The sequence below is a fragment of the Brachionichthys hirsutus genome, unplaced genomic scaffold (assembly GCF_040956055.1).
Source record: "Brachionichthys hirsutus isolate HB-005 unplaced genomic scaffold, CSIRO-AGI_Bhir_v1 contig_796, whole genome shotgun sequence".
Taxonomy (NCBI): Eukaryota; Metazoa; Chordata; class Actinopteri; order Lophiiformes; family Brachionichthyidae; genus Brachionichthys; species Brachionichthys hirsutus.
In genome coordinates, this window is record NW_027180331.1 from 496,997 (window position 1) to 513,038 (window position 16,042).

A 16,042-nucleotide genomic window follows, 5' to 3' on the forward strand; every position below is an offset into this window, starting at 1 on the left:
CTCTTCTTCTTCTTCTTTTGTCGGCGTGTCCCGTCAGGGGTCGCCACAGTAAATCAACCTTCTAGTCGATTGCATGTTTAATTCTGGCACCGTTTTACACCGGATGCCATTCCTGCCGCAGCCCTCTGCCTTTATCCGGGCTTGGGCCCGGCTCGAGGGAGACGCTGCCCGCGCTGCCTCTGAGGCTGCATTAAGCTCAGTGTTGACCTTGGAAGTAATATTTTGTTTGGTTCCAACGTTTACAACGTTTACCTTGTCACCAGACGGACAGACAAACTAAATAATTACAATCCCATAAGCTCCGCCTCACCTCGGCAGAGATAATCACTCAGCAATCACAAAAACCGAGACGTAAATAAAGCAGCCTATTTGTGCATATTCTGTCCACTGTTTATTTGAGGGAGAAAGTGCACAACAATTAAGAACAGCACAAACATTCATTGCTTCCAATAGGTGGGAAAGGTTGCTAATAATTTCAGCTCATAGCATATTATAATTTCTGAAATCATAACCTGTAACATGACATGCTTGTGTGTTGGACACACAAAGGATCATTATATTAACACCATCACCAAGATCAAGGTCATCCGGCTGCAGCACAGAATGAATGTTTGCTGTGCGATGATGTGCAGGATCTGCAGGATGCCTAGAGGGGCTGCTCAGAGAAAGCCGTGTAACTCTTCACTCGGGCAAAGTGGAAGGGCGGGTACATCCTGTCCAGGTCAAACGCCGTGACAACCGTTTCCCCGGTCTGCCTGAAAATATCATGATAATAGGACACTTTAAGTAAGTCAATCTTTTCCTTGACTATTGCTTATAATCATGCCTCTTACTTGTAAGTAATGTGGCAGGAGTGGTGGATCCACACAAGCTTATTGAAACAATGAACCCCACCAGAGGAGAGCTGCAGTCCCATATGGAAGGTGTGTTCAGCTTCCGGAGTTTGGTTCTGCCTGTAGAACCGATTCCTCGGGATTTCAGTCACTTTCTGTTAAAAATAAAACATAAATACCTGTTTGTTTGTTTGTTTTACTGTAGATGTGACATTTAATGTCAGGTGAGGGTCAACATAACCTGTTACATTAATAACCCAAACACAACACAGCCTGTTTGGATTGGCCGAGGACTTACAGCACAATAGGACAAAGAAAATACAACACATTAACAAAAGTTTATCAAAAAGAAAAAAATAAATGCAGGAAAAAAAGCTGTAATTTATTCTAAAGTTCTGCAGGAAAAAAATATTCAAATGTTGTGACATAACTAAGAAGAAGAACTAGTAGTACAATTATGGGAAAGTTAGTTAAAACTGACCAGTAATGTTAGAGGGGGTATTGTTAAATGATCATTTTACATCTCCTTTGATCATTTATTCTTCCCTAAAATCTTCCTCACCTCCTGCCTTTTCTTGCAAACAGCAAAGACTTTGGTTTGATTGTCTGTCTCCTGTGACAGACGGAAGTGACCGAACAGAGCGCAGTCCATTCTGTAAAAATTAGACAAAATCGCAATTACGAAAGGTGTGAATGACTCAATTTCTCTTGCAAACCTCCGTTCTCGCTGCGGAAATCAAAGGAATACCTGGAATTATGAGCATTCAAGCAGGGAACAATAGCCAGAGGGTCCTCGGGGGAGGTCATCATGATGACCTGGCCGTCGGGGAAGAACCGGAGGTACCTGTGACAAGTAGCTCAACCCTGAGCTGTGCCATCGCTACAACTCACAAACACAGAGAGTACAGTCAAACATTCACCTGTAGTACTCAACCTTGTGCCAAGGCCTGTAGAATTCATCCAGCGACTGCTCTCCTTGGCGAATGTATGTTGTCTTGCTGATATATACGCCTGTAAAAAAAATAGCATGAATGGAAAAATAAATATATGCTTCAGATATGCAAAGTAGTATTAATATGGCATAGTGCAGACATTTTCTCTGGATGGAAACAGGGCTGGGCTTTGATGTTACATTTCAGAGGCGGAAAATTCTACTGAATGGCTGCTTTGAGAAAAATTTAGTTCAGTACAATCAGTCCTGTCTGGTGTTTGGCCCAAAATTACACTTTGGCTCAACCCGGAAACGCAAATTGAGACAGTGGTTTTAGGGGTGATGTTGTTTTGTCATGTATTATAAACAAATTATAAAGGGTGTGTCTGATGAAACCAGACGCACGCATCGCTGCCGACCTCCTCGCACTGCAGTCGTCTCAAAATGCTCAAGATATTTTGCATTTATGACAGTTACATTCGGAAAGTTTGCAAACAATGACAGTTAACGTTCATATACTACGGCAAAGAATCCACCATTTGTAAATGAAGATGATTACCATCAAAACGGACACGTGGCCTTTGCAGAAACATCTCCCTCCAGGATTTGAAAGGTGGAAGCTTTGTGCAGTTCCGTCCCCACACTCTGACGCAGGCTGAATGCCAAAGTCCAGCGTCCCTGCAGGGAAATCAAATGAGCAAAGGCTGAAAACCGGAGCACATGCGATTGTTTTACTGAGTATTTATTGGGCAGCAGCGATGTGAGATTGCCAATTTCTTCCAACTGAAATCAGGCAATTTTAGAGGACAAATGTGAGAAAAGCAAGCTGCTCACGAGAACGCCGTCACAGATCTGATCTGTCGTGACAGAGGGGCTGACCTTGCACAAATGTAAAACCCACGGCAAACCAAAGAGAGCTGCTCCAGGGATGGCATGTCCAGACTGCTCGAGATAACCCAACGAAATATGTACATCAAGACCTCCCGCGGCAAGGCTGCAGTCAGAGAAAACAACAATAAATATAAATACAAGCCGACAATGACTGCAAACGTAATTCTGTTCTAATGAAACTCTTTGTACCTGAAATGTGCACCTCCGTGTTGTCCAACTCGGGAATGCAGATCTTTGGAAAGGAGCTTTCCAGCGTGAGCTCCTGCTCCAGGTAGGCGAGTAGATCTTCGATCTCACCGTCGCCATCATTATCCTCCATGCTGATAAAAAAAAACAAATGATGCCTTCAGGTTAAGACGTAAGAACGCCCTGTCTGTCTCACAGGCGGGAGGTTTGCCGCCAAAAGACACCAAACAATAATTACTTATTGCAGAGATGAAGAAGCTGCTTTTGCATTTTCACGAGGCAACCCAAAGTTCAGACAAGTTGCAATAGGCACGTTCACGTTTCTGTAACAAACCTCAGGCTGTCAATTATAAAATACGAAGCAGCTTACTAGCTTCCTCCATCTTGGTCTGCATCTGGAGGACGGCTGTAGTTGATTTTGGACTCAATGTCGGGAACAAGCTGCATAGCCATGCGGTAGAATTTGATTGCTGCAAGTAAAAAGTAACTCAACACATCAAGATACATTTGAATTCAAGTGTTTAAGTAATCTAATCACTTACCCCCCCCCCCCATATACAGACATTATAATATACAGGTGGCCTTCAAATTTGAAGTAGTTATGAAAGCTGAACTGATGAAACATAATAAAATGTGATTTCCGCAACTGCATTTTTTTTTTTTCATTAATAGAAAAAGTATATTTTACGGCTCAGCTATCAATTCTTCCTTTAATTTAAAACAACCTGAAACATACCCTCATAGACCGCTCCATTCTGCTCTTCATCAACAGCTCTCAAGAAGAGCTCTGCTGCCTGCAGGAAGACAACATTCACAGCACAGCAAGAATCACGCACGGCAATCTACAACCAATCTACAACCAATCTACAACGTTTCGCCGCTTACTTTCTCCTCTTGAGCAACTTCTTGTGTCTTCCTCCGACCTTGAGCTTGCAGCAGCCGGTATCTCGTTCCACTCGCTCCAGAGCTCACTTTGAGCTCTGACATCCACTGAGCTCTAAATACCTTTAGGTGAACCTGTAATTCAGTAGAAGTAATGTCTGCTGTCAAACAACAAGGCACACAAAATGAGGAATAACGGCGTCTTTCTTTCTCCTTCATTTGTGTACCGTCTAGCTGATATATGAACGTAGCCTTATATTCCCTGTTTGGCAGGGGCATGATTGATTGATGTGCAAAAAGGATTTATTACCTCAAAATTTGGGTCATCGGAGCCTTCCTCTTCATCCTCTATTGTACCCCCAATATCTGCCTTATCTTTAGCCTGTGGAAAAAGGAAGAAGTCAACTCTATTGAAAATCCAGAATCACTAACTGTTTTGCTTTTGAGCAAGTAAAAAAAAAAAGCGAATTATTTCATATGCCCTAATCCAACAAAAGAAATTAATAACATACATAATATTAATAGGGAATATCAATAATTATTCATGATGATGCTCAGATTCTAAAAAAAGAAAAAGAAGTGGTAAGAAGTGGTACAAGAGGCAGAAAGTTCCAGATTAGGAGTTAAGAATAGAGACCTGATCCAGATTTAAAAGACTGAACAGACCTCCAGCATCTATTTCTCATTAAGAACCCGTTTAGATCTCAACTAGGGATCGACCGATAATCGGACGGGCCGATTATACAGGCCGATATTCAGCATTTTGACACATATCGGCCGATAAGAGATCAATGTAAAACTGTCTCCAGCATTGTCCCACCCACAACACCATCTGATTGGACACACGCAGAGCCATGGCACAGGTAAAACAGCCAATCAGCAGTGAAGCTGTACATGCAGGGCGCGAGTGAAGAAACTCCGGGCAGCACGTATATTGAAATGTATTAATAATTGATGTGACTCACGTTTCTGTGAAATGTTTTATCTAACTTTGTTTTATTTACTTTATAACTGTATTTTATTTAAAATGTCTTTATTTATTAGCTATTTATTTGTTTAATTAGTTACCTTTTTATTAGCGCTCCCTGCACTTTGTTACAACTTTCAAACAAAGATTTGTTGATTATTGTCTAAGATTCTTTTTAAAAGAAGCTGTTTAATAAATATGTGATTAAAGACATTTAAACAAAGTTAAGTGTTGGAGTTCTTAATATTCTAAATTTTGACATTTTCACTTTTACTGCAAATGAGTATCGGCGCTGTTGTTCTGTTAGTACATCAACATGTCTATTTTGACACAGACTCATATTTTGCAAAGGTTCTGTATGTTTCTGCTAGTATTTCAGATACCTTGTGTGTCCTGATGTGTTTATCTCAATGCTTGTATTTGTTAACTTCATTGTTTGTTGTACATAAATGTGCAATATTGATTGTTGATTATTTTAAATATTGTCATCAGATAATTATCAAATCTGGGCCATTCTTTACAAAACCTTTGTTCACCCCTGCTCTAAGGTAAGGGTGCCCCAAAAAATAAAACCGTAAACAAGCGAAAATGAGTAAAAAAAACAAAAACAAACGTCTTTTAGAGCTTCTTTACTACAACTTAGGAAAAAGAAGAGGAGCCGACAACACCCAAGAAAAGAACGCTTCTTTCAACAGACAATACCAGGAGTCAAGACTTAAAATACAGGTTTCTCTACAGGTGACTCATGCACCAAGTCCGCTCTGCATAACATGTGGTGACAAGCTAGCAAACCAGGCAATGAAGCCTTGAAAATGCTTCGACACACTGAGACCGAGAACCCCGGATTAAAGACAAGAACTTGGAATTTTTTGACAGAAAGAAAAACATGAAGGACAGAAGTAATTATTGAGTCACACAAATTCAAAAAAGGTGCGTGTTATGGTGAGAAGATATTGGTGTAATAATCATTTAATAGTTATTACAAATGCATAAGGCAGGAGAAAGGTTGGGGGGACCCCGCTCTAGTCTAAATATAGGAGAGGGCGTTGGCGTCTAATGACAAATATGCCAATGAATATCTTTTTGTACGCAGGAACTGACACGCAGTAGCAGAGTTGTGTTTCCAGTCATGAAACCTTTCCCTGAGGTTTGGTATGAAAGCTCTGAAACTACCTGTTGACCTTTTAGGGTGAACCCCTTCAGGGTCAACAGGACAAATGACGACTACGAATCTTCAACTCCAAATACTTAACTGACCAAACTGTCCTGCTGTTTACCTTTACTGCGGCTGACAGTTACAGTTGTACTTTAACCACAGGGCGACACGAAGTTACTCGGTGTAATGTTTAATATACCTGGTTTCTTTACGTAGGAAAACTGTTTAAGATTATAATAGAGAGTTTAATGATCTCAAAGGGTGACAGCACATGAATGTTTAGCGCACCTAAACACACTAACTTTTGTACCGTTAGTATAAAAGAGCGTAGCTAAATTCTGTTAACAGCTATAATTATTTCAAAGTAGGTGAGTCGTCGACTCTAGGAAGACAAGCAGCGCAATGCAATCTGCCAGAAAACAGGTATTAAAAAAACAACAACAACATAACAATAAATAAATAAATACATGAAAACATCGGGTGACGTCAGTTAGCTGACTGGCAAGCTAGCATGCGTATCTCTCTATAAGAGGCATAATAATGAGAACCCACCATAATAATTGATCCACTATGTCTCTTTTTTACATTTACAAACGGATACTACCAGCGTTTACAGTTCACGGTCAGAGAAACGGACGACGCAACGAACATATTTACGAGCCCTCAGAAACGCGGCCATCTTGCTGACTAGTCCGAGGCCTGCTGCGTTCAGGAACAATCGGAATTTGGGAAATGCTAAAAAAAGAAAAGAAAATAGACGTCGTGCACAATATCAAACGGAAGGTGTCGTTGCAGCTACGATATTCAAATGCTTATCTTCAAATAACATTAAAGCGTTATAACAATAATAATTACCTTACATGCTGTATACACTGGGGAAAGTTGAAGGTTTTGTTTTAAACCTAATTAAAATATGCACTGTTTTTTTGCATAAATCTTCACTGCTGAATGAGTGGACCTTTACCTTAACACACAAACCTCGTATTTAATAGTACTTTTGGATATTGTACTTTTTTATCATTTCTGTATAATTAAAGATATTTATCACTCCCCTTTCATGACAATGCATAATTGTGTCCTGATTTTGTGTAACACTGTTGCGCATTAATTTTCTTACCGCCTTGCACGACGCGAAAGCATCTCAACAAGCTCACTTCCGCATTTGCCTTGCACCAACACAGCGTTCCCGATCATTTATATCTTTCATTTCTGTGCTGCGAACGATAAGTGTTGAGATATCAACATTTCATATCTACGTAAACCGCTATTATTATTATTATTATTATTTTGTGATTGGCTGCTTTACAATGATTTATATGCGTTTCATCTCGCCTACGGGAACCCGCTGTGATTTGTTGCCTTGAGTTGTTGTTTTTCCAGCATCGCGAGACTTCGCGTGAGTTCGGCAGCAGCAGGCCCCGGATGAAACTATTACTGTTGTGTTTTGGACAGAGGATGCGGTAATGTGTCTCTTCCAACATTTATTATTATTGCATTTAAATACTGTTTCGTCGTCAAATGCGAATGCGTGGCTGTGTTGTTGCGAGGAGGGTGTTTATTTGAAGTTCGGGGGCCATCCAGTCCAGTTTCCCTCTGTAATCGTTGTGGGTTATGCTAGCATCACTTCTGCTAACCTAGTTATAGCATTAAGCCCAATCAACTGAAGTCAATCTCAGCTTCAGTTATAGCTGAATAATGTGATTTATTTATTTATTTTAACGCTAATTTGTCGTTACGTTAGCTTTCACTTCGCACAATCAATCAATCAAATCTTTATTGCAGACACAATGGTCGGTCCAATTAAAAAACACACATAACATTTACAAAGATTATTTATTTTTTGTTCTCCACCATACTGTATATTGGCTGTTATAATCTTTTGCATTTAACTGTAAATCAATGTTAAATACTTTATGAAGACTAGCTACTCGATTATAAGAAAAACTGACTCGCACCTGTGATTATTTCTCTGAAAATAATTGTGATATTCTACTCTGATATTGTGACCTTTATAGCCCATGATATGTTTATTATGGGCTGTATTGGTTGCTATTCACCTCTAATTTCACCAGTGACATTCATTCCTCTCTTTTCAGGCAGGATGAGGAAAGCCCATGATGGTTTGAGAGTCCTCCTCCTCTGCCCGCTGTCTTCTGCTGATGTCACAGAAAGATCTGGTTGCATTCAACATCTTTATTTTGTACCCAATAGTTACTTCTCCCCGAATCCTGCTATGGAGGAACGATCATAAATAATGAATAGATACACCAGCATCAGACAGCTCGGAGACGGCACCTACGGCTCGGTCATGCTCGGCCGCAGTCTGGAGTCGGGGGAGCTCGTGGCCATCAAGAAGTGAGGAGCTGGGAGTTTGTGTGTTTTGCTGCAGTCCTCAAAGATTATTTCTTTTTTGTTCTCCACCATACTGTATATTGGCTGTTGTAATCTTTTGCATTTGACTGTAAAAGATTCATACGAGAAATGTTTTCTTTTTTTTGCAGAATGAAAAGAAAATTCTACTCCTGGGAAGAATGTGTGAACCTTCGTGAAGTCAAGGTGAGTCGTCGCCCCCCCCCCCCCCCCCCTGCATTTTAAGTGTGCAGTTCTATAATTAAAATATGAGCAGGATTTATTTATTTTTAATTAGCTATTTTCTGTACAGTAATACAGAATACAAGCAACGATGCACAGCTAAGTATTGATTTGTCAAAGAATGGATCTGATAGGTGATCTGTAAGACACTAACAAATGCAGTGATGATGAAGAATGCAAGCTTTGAGCAATGTCGGATGCCTAATGTCCAAATAAGCAGAGTTCTATAAATCTAGAGTGAGAACTTTATGATAGCTGACGATGTGCGGATAAGCCTTAAGGATGTTGTGATGCGTATATTGTGTATTTATGTGTAGTTTTGTTTTTCTCTCCACACCATTGACACCGTATTACTGTTTAAATCTCCTCACAGCTTAACGTCACACAGCAGCTCTGAGTAGAAGGTGATTCTTGTGTGCTGTTGATTTTGAGCTCTGGTTTCCACCCCTGGCCTACTCTCCCCGTTTCCTAGAGCTTGACTGTGCCAGTAAAATGTGTGTAAACATGCTGGTCCTTTGGAGTCCTGCTAATTCAGTTTATAATTGCAGCATGTACCACCATAAATGCTCACAAGCCCATTAGCCTTACTAAAATGTGGCATGGTTCAACCTTTATCATCCGAGTGCAATGGGGAAAGTATACTTCTCCACCCTGCCGTCTATTACTCTGGATTTATTTCCCCTTTTTAATTATAATAACAAATCCCAGCATTTCTTCCCCCCTTCCCAAACTACATAATGTTCTTACATTTGCTGTATTTTACAAATGTTTTGTTTTTTAATGGTAGGACATGCTTTTGAATGTGCTCCAGTGCACTTTGTGTATTTTCAAGCATGGTTAGACTTTCAATGTCGTTCTACATTTCTGTTGTTTTGTTTATTCTTCCCAATTTTTCTTACGTGATTCTGTCTTTGTTCTTTTAGTCCTTAAAAAAACTCAACCACGCAAATGTGATCAAACTTAAGGAAGTGATTCGAGAAAATGATCACCTGTACTTTATATTTGAGTACATGAAGGAAAATTTATACCAGCTTATGAAGGACAGGTACGTATCGCTGTTCCTTGTTGTAGTATTGGTCCCCCATTAACTTGTTACAGTTCCTCTTTGAGTTTTCTCTTTGTTTCTTGATTCAGAACTCGGTTGTTTCCCGAATCTGCAGTACGAAATATCATGTTTCAGATACTACAGGGTCTGACATTCGTTCATAAACATGGTATGACTGTGTAAAGTGCAGAATTGAATCTCATTCAACCAACCGTTTTCATTTGGCTGAAGGTGATGATGCAATGTGTGTTTGTTTAGGGTTTTTTCACAGAGACATGAAACCTGAGAATCTTCTGTGCATGGGCCCAGAGCTGGTTAAAATAGCCGACTTCGGACTTGCACGTGAAATCAGATCGCGCCCGCCGTACACAGATTACGTTTCGACTCGGTGGTACGTTTCTTTTAAAGTAAATGAACAATGGGAGTTTACTTGATGCGTTTGTGCACTCAAGATTTTGTACCCTCTCTTTCTTTGACTAGGTACAGAGCCCCAGAGGTGCTCCTCAGATCCACATCCTACAATTCACCCATAGACCAGTGGGCGCTAGGCTGCATCATGGCAGAGCTTTATACCCTCAGGCCGCTTTTCCCAGGCTCCAGTGAAGTAGACACCATTTTCAAGATTTGCCAAGTCTTGGGTACGCCGAAGAAGGTAATGCTTTTCAGTTCTATAAGGACCTAGAACTGCTCCGATCATCTTTAAAAGCAGATTTTCCTGTTGAAAGCGAATGACGCTACGTAAACGATGTGTACGTTCGGACTGTATCTTCTCTCCAGAACGATTGGCTCGAGGGATACCAGCTGGCTAACGCTATGAACTTCCGTTGGCCTCAGTGTGTTCCCAGTAATCTGAATACACTGATCCTTAATGCCAGTCCTGAAGCCATCCGTCTCATGACAGATCTGCTGCAGTGGGATCCCAAAAAGAGGCCGGCTTCTGCCCAGGTAGCCTCTGACCCACACCCACGTTCTTCCATAAGTGAGTATGAAAAACGGATCCTTTCGTCTTCTCAGGCTCTCAGGTACTCCTACTTCCACGTTGGCCAGGCTTTGGGCACTCCTCAGCAGATCCTGGATCAGGCCAGACCTCAGCGGGCCATCGTGCAGATGCAGGCTCCCGTCCGGTCACAGCACATGCTGCAGCAGCAGCCACTGCTGCTTCAGCCGGTGCCCCCATCCCAGCCGCCACCTGCCAACCAACACTTCTCCGCCTCCAGGCCGCTCCAACAAATCCAGCTCTCCTCTGCAGCTTCCCAGGCAGCAGTATACCAACGGCACGCAGAGCCGGCGCGGGAGCAGCAGCAGCCGAAGCAGGACCAGCCCGAAGGAACGCCACAGAGCCGCCTTCCGTACATCGTTGACAAGAACCTCCAGAGCAAGGTCACTCCCTCAAAATCACACCCATCAAAGGAAGGCTGTGGCCACAATATCAGCACGAGCACGGCAATTATTACTTGCTTCAAATGTGTCATTTATTAATGCGTTACTCACGTGCGCTTAATTTGGCTTGTTCTTTCAGCAAACCAGACAGGAGTCAGAAAATTCAAATTCACTAAGCTATCATTTGAAACCGAAAGGAGGCCGGCGGCGTTGGGGCCATGCCACAGGACACGCTCAGGGCGAAGACTGGAACGACTATGAAGAGGCTGATGCGAAGTCAATCCGTGTTCTGGGAAAAAGCAACTTCTCCCCGGAGAAGTCAAGACAAGGGGACGATGCACAGAGCAGGCGAGGTTCTAATGACTGCGTTTAAAGTAACAAAATATTTGTACACTGAGCTACTCACAGTACACACATTATGTTCTGACGGATGCCTTCTCTCTTTCAGATACGGAAATGTTCTGGATTTTAGTCGACCCAAAGGAAAAGAAGATGCTCCTTTAAACCTGAACAAGACCGCAGCTTGCCAAGAGCCACCAAGAGCCGCTTCTGCTAAACAGCATTACCTGAGGCAGTCCAGATATTTACCTGGTAATGTATAGTCAAAGACGTACTTTGGGTTCTAATGCGTTGTGGTTTGATTCCACTGTTGCAGGAAGTCTGTCCGTGAGATCTTGTGTGAAACGACTGAGCCGTTGTTTTGTTGGTGGTTTGGAAGCAGCAGGTTTCTTGACGACAGGACTGTTCATCTACTCTTCACTGCATTTTGTTGGCACAAGACAGTCGCGCAAATCTTCAGTAGACGGTGGTAACCTGTACACGCTGTAGCACCGATGTGCAACGATGGACAAAAGAACACAATAGACGGACACCTTTCAATGAGAAATAAAGGTCAAGGGCAACTCTTCAGGTTGACCCTCCACCAAGGAGGTTGTGTTTTTGACGGCGGTTGTCTGAATTATGGAAAAACTGCTGGATGGATCTTGATGGGGGGAAAAAACATCTGAAGATGGGTCTTAGTCTAACGTAAATCCTATTAAATCAATTCACTGACAGAATATCACAGTCATAAAGGGGTCCGATATGAAGTATGATGCAAAATGTCTTCTGGATCTGATCCAGAATAAAAAAAAATGTTTATTTTTTTTTGTCCTACCGATGTATTTAGTGAAACTTTTCTCCAGATCACACATTTTTGGCATTAACGGAGACTTCACTTTCCACAAAAAAAATCCTTTTCCATTTGTTTTTCCAACAATTGCGTCTTGTATTTTCTTGTTTCAGCGTAAAGACCTGAGGGGGAAAGGGCTGCTTGGGCAGAGGTTTGCGCTCTCCGAGTGCTTTTCTACTTTCATTGAGCTTCTACCTTTGTTCATCATTGTTCTTAAAATGAGCTCTAGTTGCTGAATTTTGTTTTAATGAATTGACATTCATCAGTGAAGAATAGGTACGATCATTTCTTTTTGTCTGTTTTCAGGTGTTGGCACAAAGAAAAACGCGGCCATGAATGCCAGTAAGGATTATTCTGGAAGCCATCTTTGGAGCGACGGCGGTATTCCTTTCGGAGGAACTCTGCCGAGTCGAGGCGCTCATGGTAAAAACCTGCCGGGACGTCTGACGCTTTAACTTCACTGTTATCTTTGCACCTTTTCACCACTGGTTGTTCTACATGTCAGGCACAAATACAGTCCCAGGTGGAAGCATGGCGGCGTTTTACAAAAAGGACCTTGGTCCCGTTGGTCACAGACGACATCCGGGTCCTTCCATGGAACCTGCAGCATCAAGTGAGGATGATTTGAAGCCTTGAGCTTTCTGCTAATGTTTCTGTTTCAGCTAACAAAACAAACTGTTGTTGTTGTTGTTGTTGGTACATTAGATTATGCAACATGGCAGTCTGGGCGGAGTCAGATGACCAGCTCTGCCAGTAAGACGCTCACCGGGATTCTGCCTCGCCCACCAGTGCAGACCATCCACGGGCGGACAGACTGGTCTGCCAAATATGGGCACCGCTAGCGTCCTCCCTGGAGCTCTGATAAACGCACGTCCTGGAATCTGATCTAAAGTACATCTTCACCTCCAAAGAGTAGGCCGAGTTGTTTTATAATCACGACCTGTACATACATCTTACGACGCAATATTTTTTTTCAGAATGTGTTCAATGGATGTTGTGAAATTAAAGTATTTAAGTGTGTGTGTAAAGTTAAATGAGAGCCCGGGTTGGTCATTATTGTTGTCTTGTCTTACACCTGTGTCCCTCAAGAGGACAGACGTCTCATTTAATGAAGTTCAATCTGCGTACAGAATTATGTTTATGATGCCACTGTCGCTGTTTTTGACTGACTGATTATTTTTGGACTCTGCACAAGACAGTTAAAATGATTTACATTTCTGTTGGTTATTTAATAATGTAAAGTTTATCTGTTATCTTTTGCATTGCTAATGAAGTCTGAGAAGCTTTCATTTCAGTCAAATAAATGCAACGCATGATTTTAGTGATGTGTCCGGTTACAGCTCAAACAACACTGGAACAACAAACAAAACGAAATTGTTTAGCGACGGGGTCTTTGGAGCATAACTCCGTCGTTAAGAGAGGGTTACACTGACACTTAAACTGAGCTCACATATTATATTTAGTCAATTTAAAACATTTTGTTTGGTGTTATATAAAAAATAAAACAGCAAAAGGAGGCAAAAAAGAAAACAATGATTGGGATTGAGGGGGGGTGGGCGCTGCATTTCAACAGGAAGTACAAATACCTGCTTTTTCTAAAGAAGATGAAAAAGCGAGAGACTTTGCAGCTGCTTCATGAACGAGAACTCATTCGGACATCCTGTCCGTTCTAACACGTTTCGTTGTTATTCTGCTCTTCACATAATTATATTTTAGATTTTTATTTCGGTAACGAAAGACACTCAACGGCACCTCGGGCTGCGCAGACTGAGGTCATCAATGTGCGACGGCTGCTCAGGAGCAGATAGGTAGGTTTAAAGTGTAAAAAAGCACTTTAATCAATATAAATATGTTGATAAACACAATATTAAAGTTAATATTGAGTCACCTAGCAACTTGGGGAATCACCTGAAACCTGTTAATATAATCTCATGATGCAGGATAATATAATAATATCCTGCGATATCCTGTATATTATATATAGGATGTATATTATAATAGGATATAACGATAGCCTCGTGTTTAAGTTTTTTTTATTTGTTTTTGCACCATATTACTCTACTGTGTTTCAGTATAAATTAAATGAATTCCTAAATTCCATAAAAGGAAGGCAGACTGCCACGTGCAGTGCCGCACTTGGATGTGCCTGACGCTTGGAGCTTAACTTCCCTACGTCTCCTACAAATGGGCCTTGAGCTTGTTTGGAGGTTCTAGCAGGGAGCGCAGCTACTGGTACCGGTGATGGTCGTCCGCCGCGCCGGGGTGGACGTCGGCCTCTTCCACCGAGCGCTGAGCTTCGGGAGGGACACACATGGAGCGGTGAGGGAGGGAGGGGACACCCGCCTAGCCAGCCAGATCAGCCGAATCAACCCTAGCGATCAATGGGGTGACAGATGCCGCAGCCAGATCGCCCTCACATCCGAAAGCAAGGAGGAGCCACGCGGCGTTATAAAGCGGCGGCGCGCAGGGTGGCTCCGTGTCACGGTGCGGAGCGTCCGCGTTCCGCGTTCCGCGTTATGAGCAGCTATAAGCGTTCGTCGGTGGAGATCACGAATATAAACCGCGTTGCTGCTTCACGCTCGCTGTGTGAAGGATCGCGCTGGTGGTAAGGATATTTCCCATCATGCGTAGCGGCAATATGTTAATGAGATGCGGGCCACAGCCAATCAGAGTCTTCAGATGTTTAGCTTTATCGTGTTTCATCTTCTATCGCTGATTTATAAAGACGTCAGTGTGTAAAATGTACCCACAATGTACCACAATGTACCCACAATGTACCCACAAGGTACCCACAATGTACCCACAATGTACCCACTGCATTCTGCATTATTGCATTCTCTTTTTTTTTGCATTCTCATGTGCAGATACGTAAAATAAGTCAAATCCATTGCTGGTAAATGTTGTCATATGTGACTGATATTTATGATATTTCTTAATGATTTTTCTCCCAATCTTTTGTGTGTTTTTAATCTAATCTAACGACCAGTATAAAAAATCTTGTGAGTGGTGAAGTTGTTTCTGGTCTATTTAATTTGCAGTTTGGTTTTCGATGTTTGAAATGCTCCTCTTAGACAGGATGTTTGACTGTTGTATTGTACTCTAACATTCTATCTAATAAATATATTCATCATCATCATCATCAGACGTTTGTTTCACAGTATTTCAAGGTTTTTCCTAACAATTAATGAGGCGTATAAGAAACTGGTGAGTGCTGAGTTGTTTTCAAAAAGGTGTTTTTGAAAACATTTTTTACATTTGACATTTGGTTAGGTTTTTTGGTTTTGCCTTTTGTTGAGCTATTATTTTTTCAACCTCAAAACTGAATCCAAGTAGGAAATCTGTTGTGTAAAATATCCTTGTGTAGAAAACTGCCAACTTGAATTTCCTGGGGGGTTTTTTTGCTTTATTTTTAGGCCATCTGCAGGCGGGGCTCTCATGTTTCAACAAGTTCCCATGGTGGAGACCGATGGCATGAAGCTTATTCAGACAAAGGCAATCTTGAATTACGTCACAGAGAAGTAATGGAAAAGATACTAAGGAGCGTGTCATGTATGCCTCTTCTTTTCTGACATGTTGGGAGCTTTAGCTGTTTGAATGTTACATAATAAAGTGAAGCTTTTCCTCAGGATCAACATGTACTCAGAGGGACTGATGAATCTCAAGCTATTTATCATGATGCAGGCCTTCCTTCCAGACCCAAAACAAGAGCTGGAAAACATTCAAAGTAAAGCTAAAGAGAGCTACCTTCCAGTGTTTGAAAAGGTGTTACTGTTTTCCATGTATATTTCATGAAGAGGATTAAAGCAGGCGAGTACAGAATTGTGATGACATTCTATTCCAGAAACTGGTTTCGTACACAAGTACATAAACGGTGTCCTTCCGGCAGGAACGTCCTCTCAGATTCAAGTCCTTCAAGTTTCAATGGTTTTATTGTGTGTTTAGTTGTGCACGTTTACAGGCTTCATGGCCTGCCCTAAACCGTCTCTAAGGTGTAGCAAGTAGATATCA

General features: G+C 41.7%; 2 protein-coding genes across 2 annotated transcripts; one reads left to right on the plus strand and one right to left on the minus strand.

Annotated features, from left to right (window-relative positions):
* Nucleotides 1–190: 190 nt before the first annotated feature.
* Nucleotides 191–6,530, minus strand: fbxo9 (F-box protein 9). Its single transcript, XM_068757109.1, has 13 exons — nt 6,399–6,530; nt 4,034–4,105; nt 3,727–3,858; nt 3,578–3,635; nt 3,212–3,311; nt 2,845–2,975; nt 2,644–2,758; nt 2,324–2,442; nt 1,754–1,844; nt 1,582–1,677; nt 1,396–1,486; nt 834–988; nt 191–755 (listed from the first exon to the last, which is right to left on the minus strand). Exons 1-13 carry the CDS (start codon nt 6,399–6,401, stop codon nt 647–649), a joined length of 1,272 nt encoding a protein of 423 aa, XP_068613210.1. The 5' UTR covers nt 6,402–6,530; the 3' UTR covers nt 191–646.
* A 1,570-nt stretch (nt 6,531–8,100) lies between these two features.
* Nucleotides 8,101–13,340, plus strand: LOC137912993 (serine/threonine-protein kinase ICK-like). The gene is made up of 13 exons (XM_068757125.1): nt 8,101–8,201; nt 8,348–8,402; nt 9,362–9,483; nt 9,573–9,652; nt 9,742–9,874; nt 9,964–10,135; nt 10,261–10,428; nt 10,498–10,863; nt 11,003–11,211; nt 11,312–11,454; nt 12,341–12,457; nt 12,540–12,647; nt 12,740–13,340. Exons 1-13 carry the CDS (start codon nt 8,101–8,103, stop codon nt 12,874–12,876), a joined length of 1,911 nt encoding a protein of 636 aa, XP_068613226.1. The 3' UTR covers nt 12,877–13,340.
* Nucleotides 13,341–16,042: the final 2,702 nt, after the last annotated feature.

Excerpts from the sequence above, each read along its gene's own strand:
- fbxo9 (XM_068757109.1), bottom strand. Across the intron at positions 3,312-3,577 it reads GAATGGAGCGGTCTATGAGG|CAATCAAATTCTACCGCATG; the intron begins GTATGTTTCAGG and ends TTTTACTTGCAG. Across the intron at positions 1,845-2,323 it reads GCCACGTGTCCGTTTTGATG|GCGTATATATCAGCAAGACA; the intron begins GTAATCATCTTC and ends TTTTTTTTACAG.
- LOC137912993 (XM_068757125.1), top strand. The coding sequence starts at position 8,101 with ATGAATAGATACACCAGCATCAGACAGCTCGGAGACGGCACCTACGGC. Across the intron at positions 8,202-8,347 it reads GAGCTCGTGGCCATCAAGAA|AATGAAAAGAAAATTCTACT; the intron begins GTGAGGAGCTGG and ends TTTTTTTTGCAG. Across the intron at positions 8,403-9,361 it reads TGAACCTTCGTGAAGTCAAG|TCCTTAAAAAAACTCAACCA; the intron begins GTGAGTCGTCGC and ends TTGTTCTTTTAG.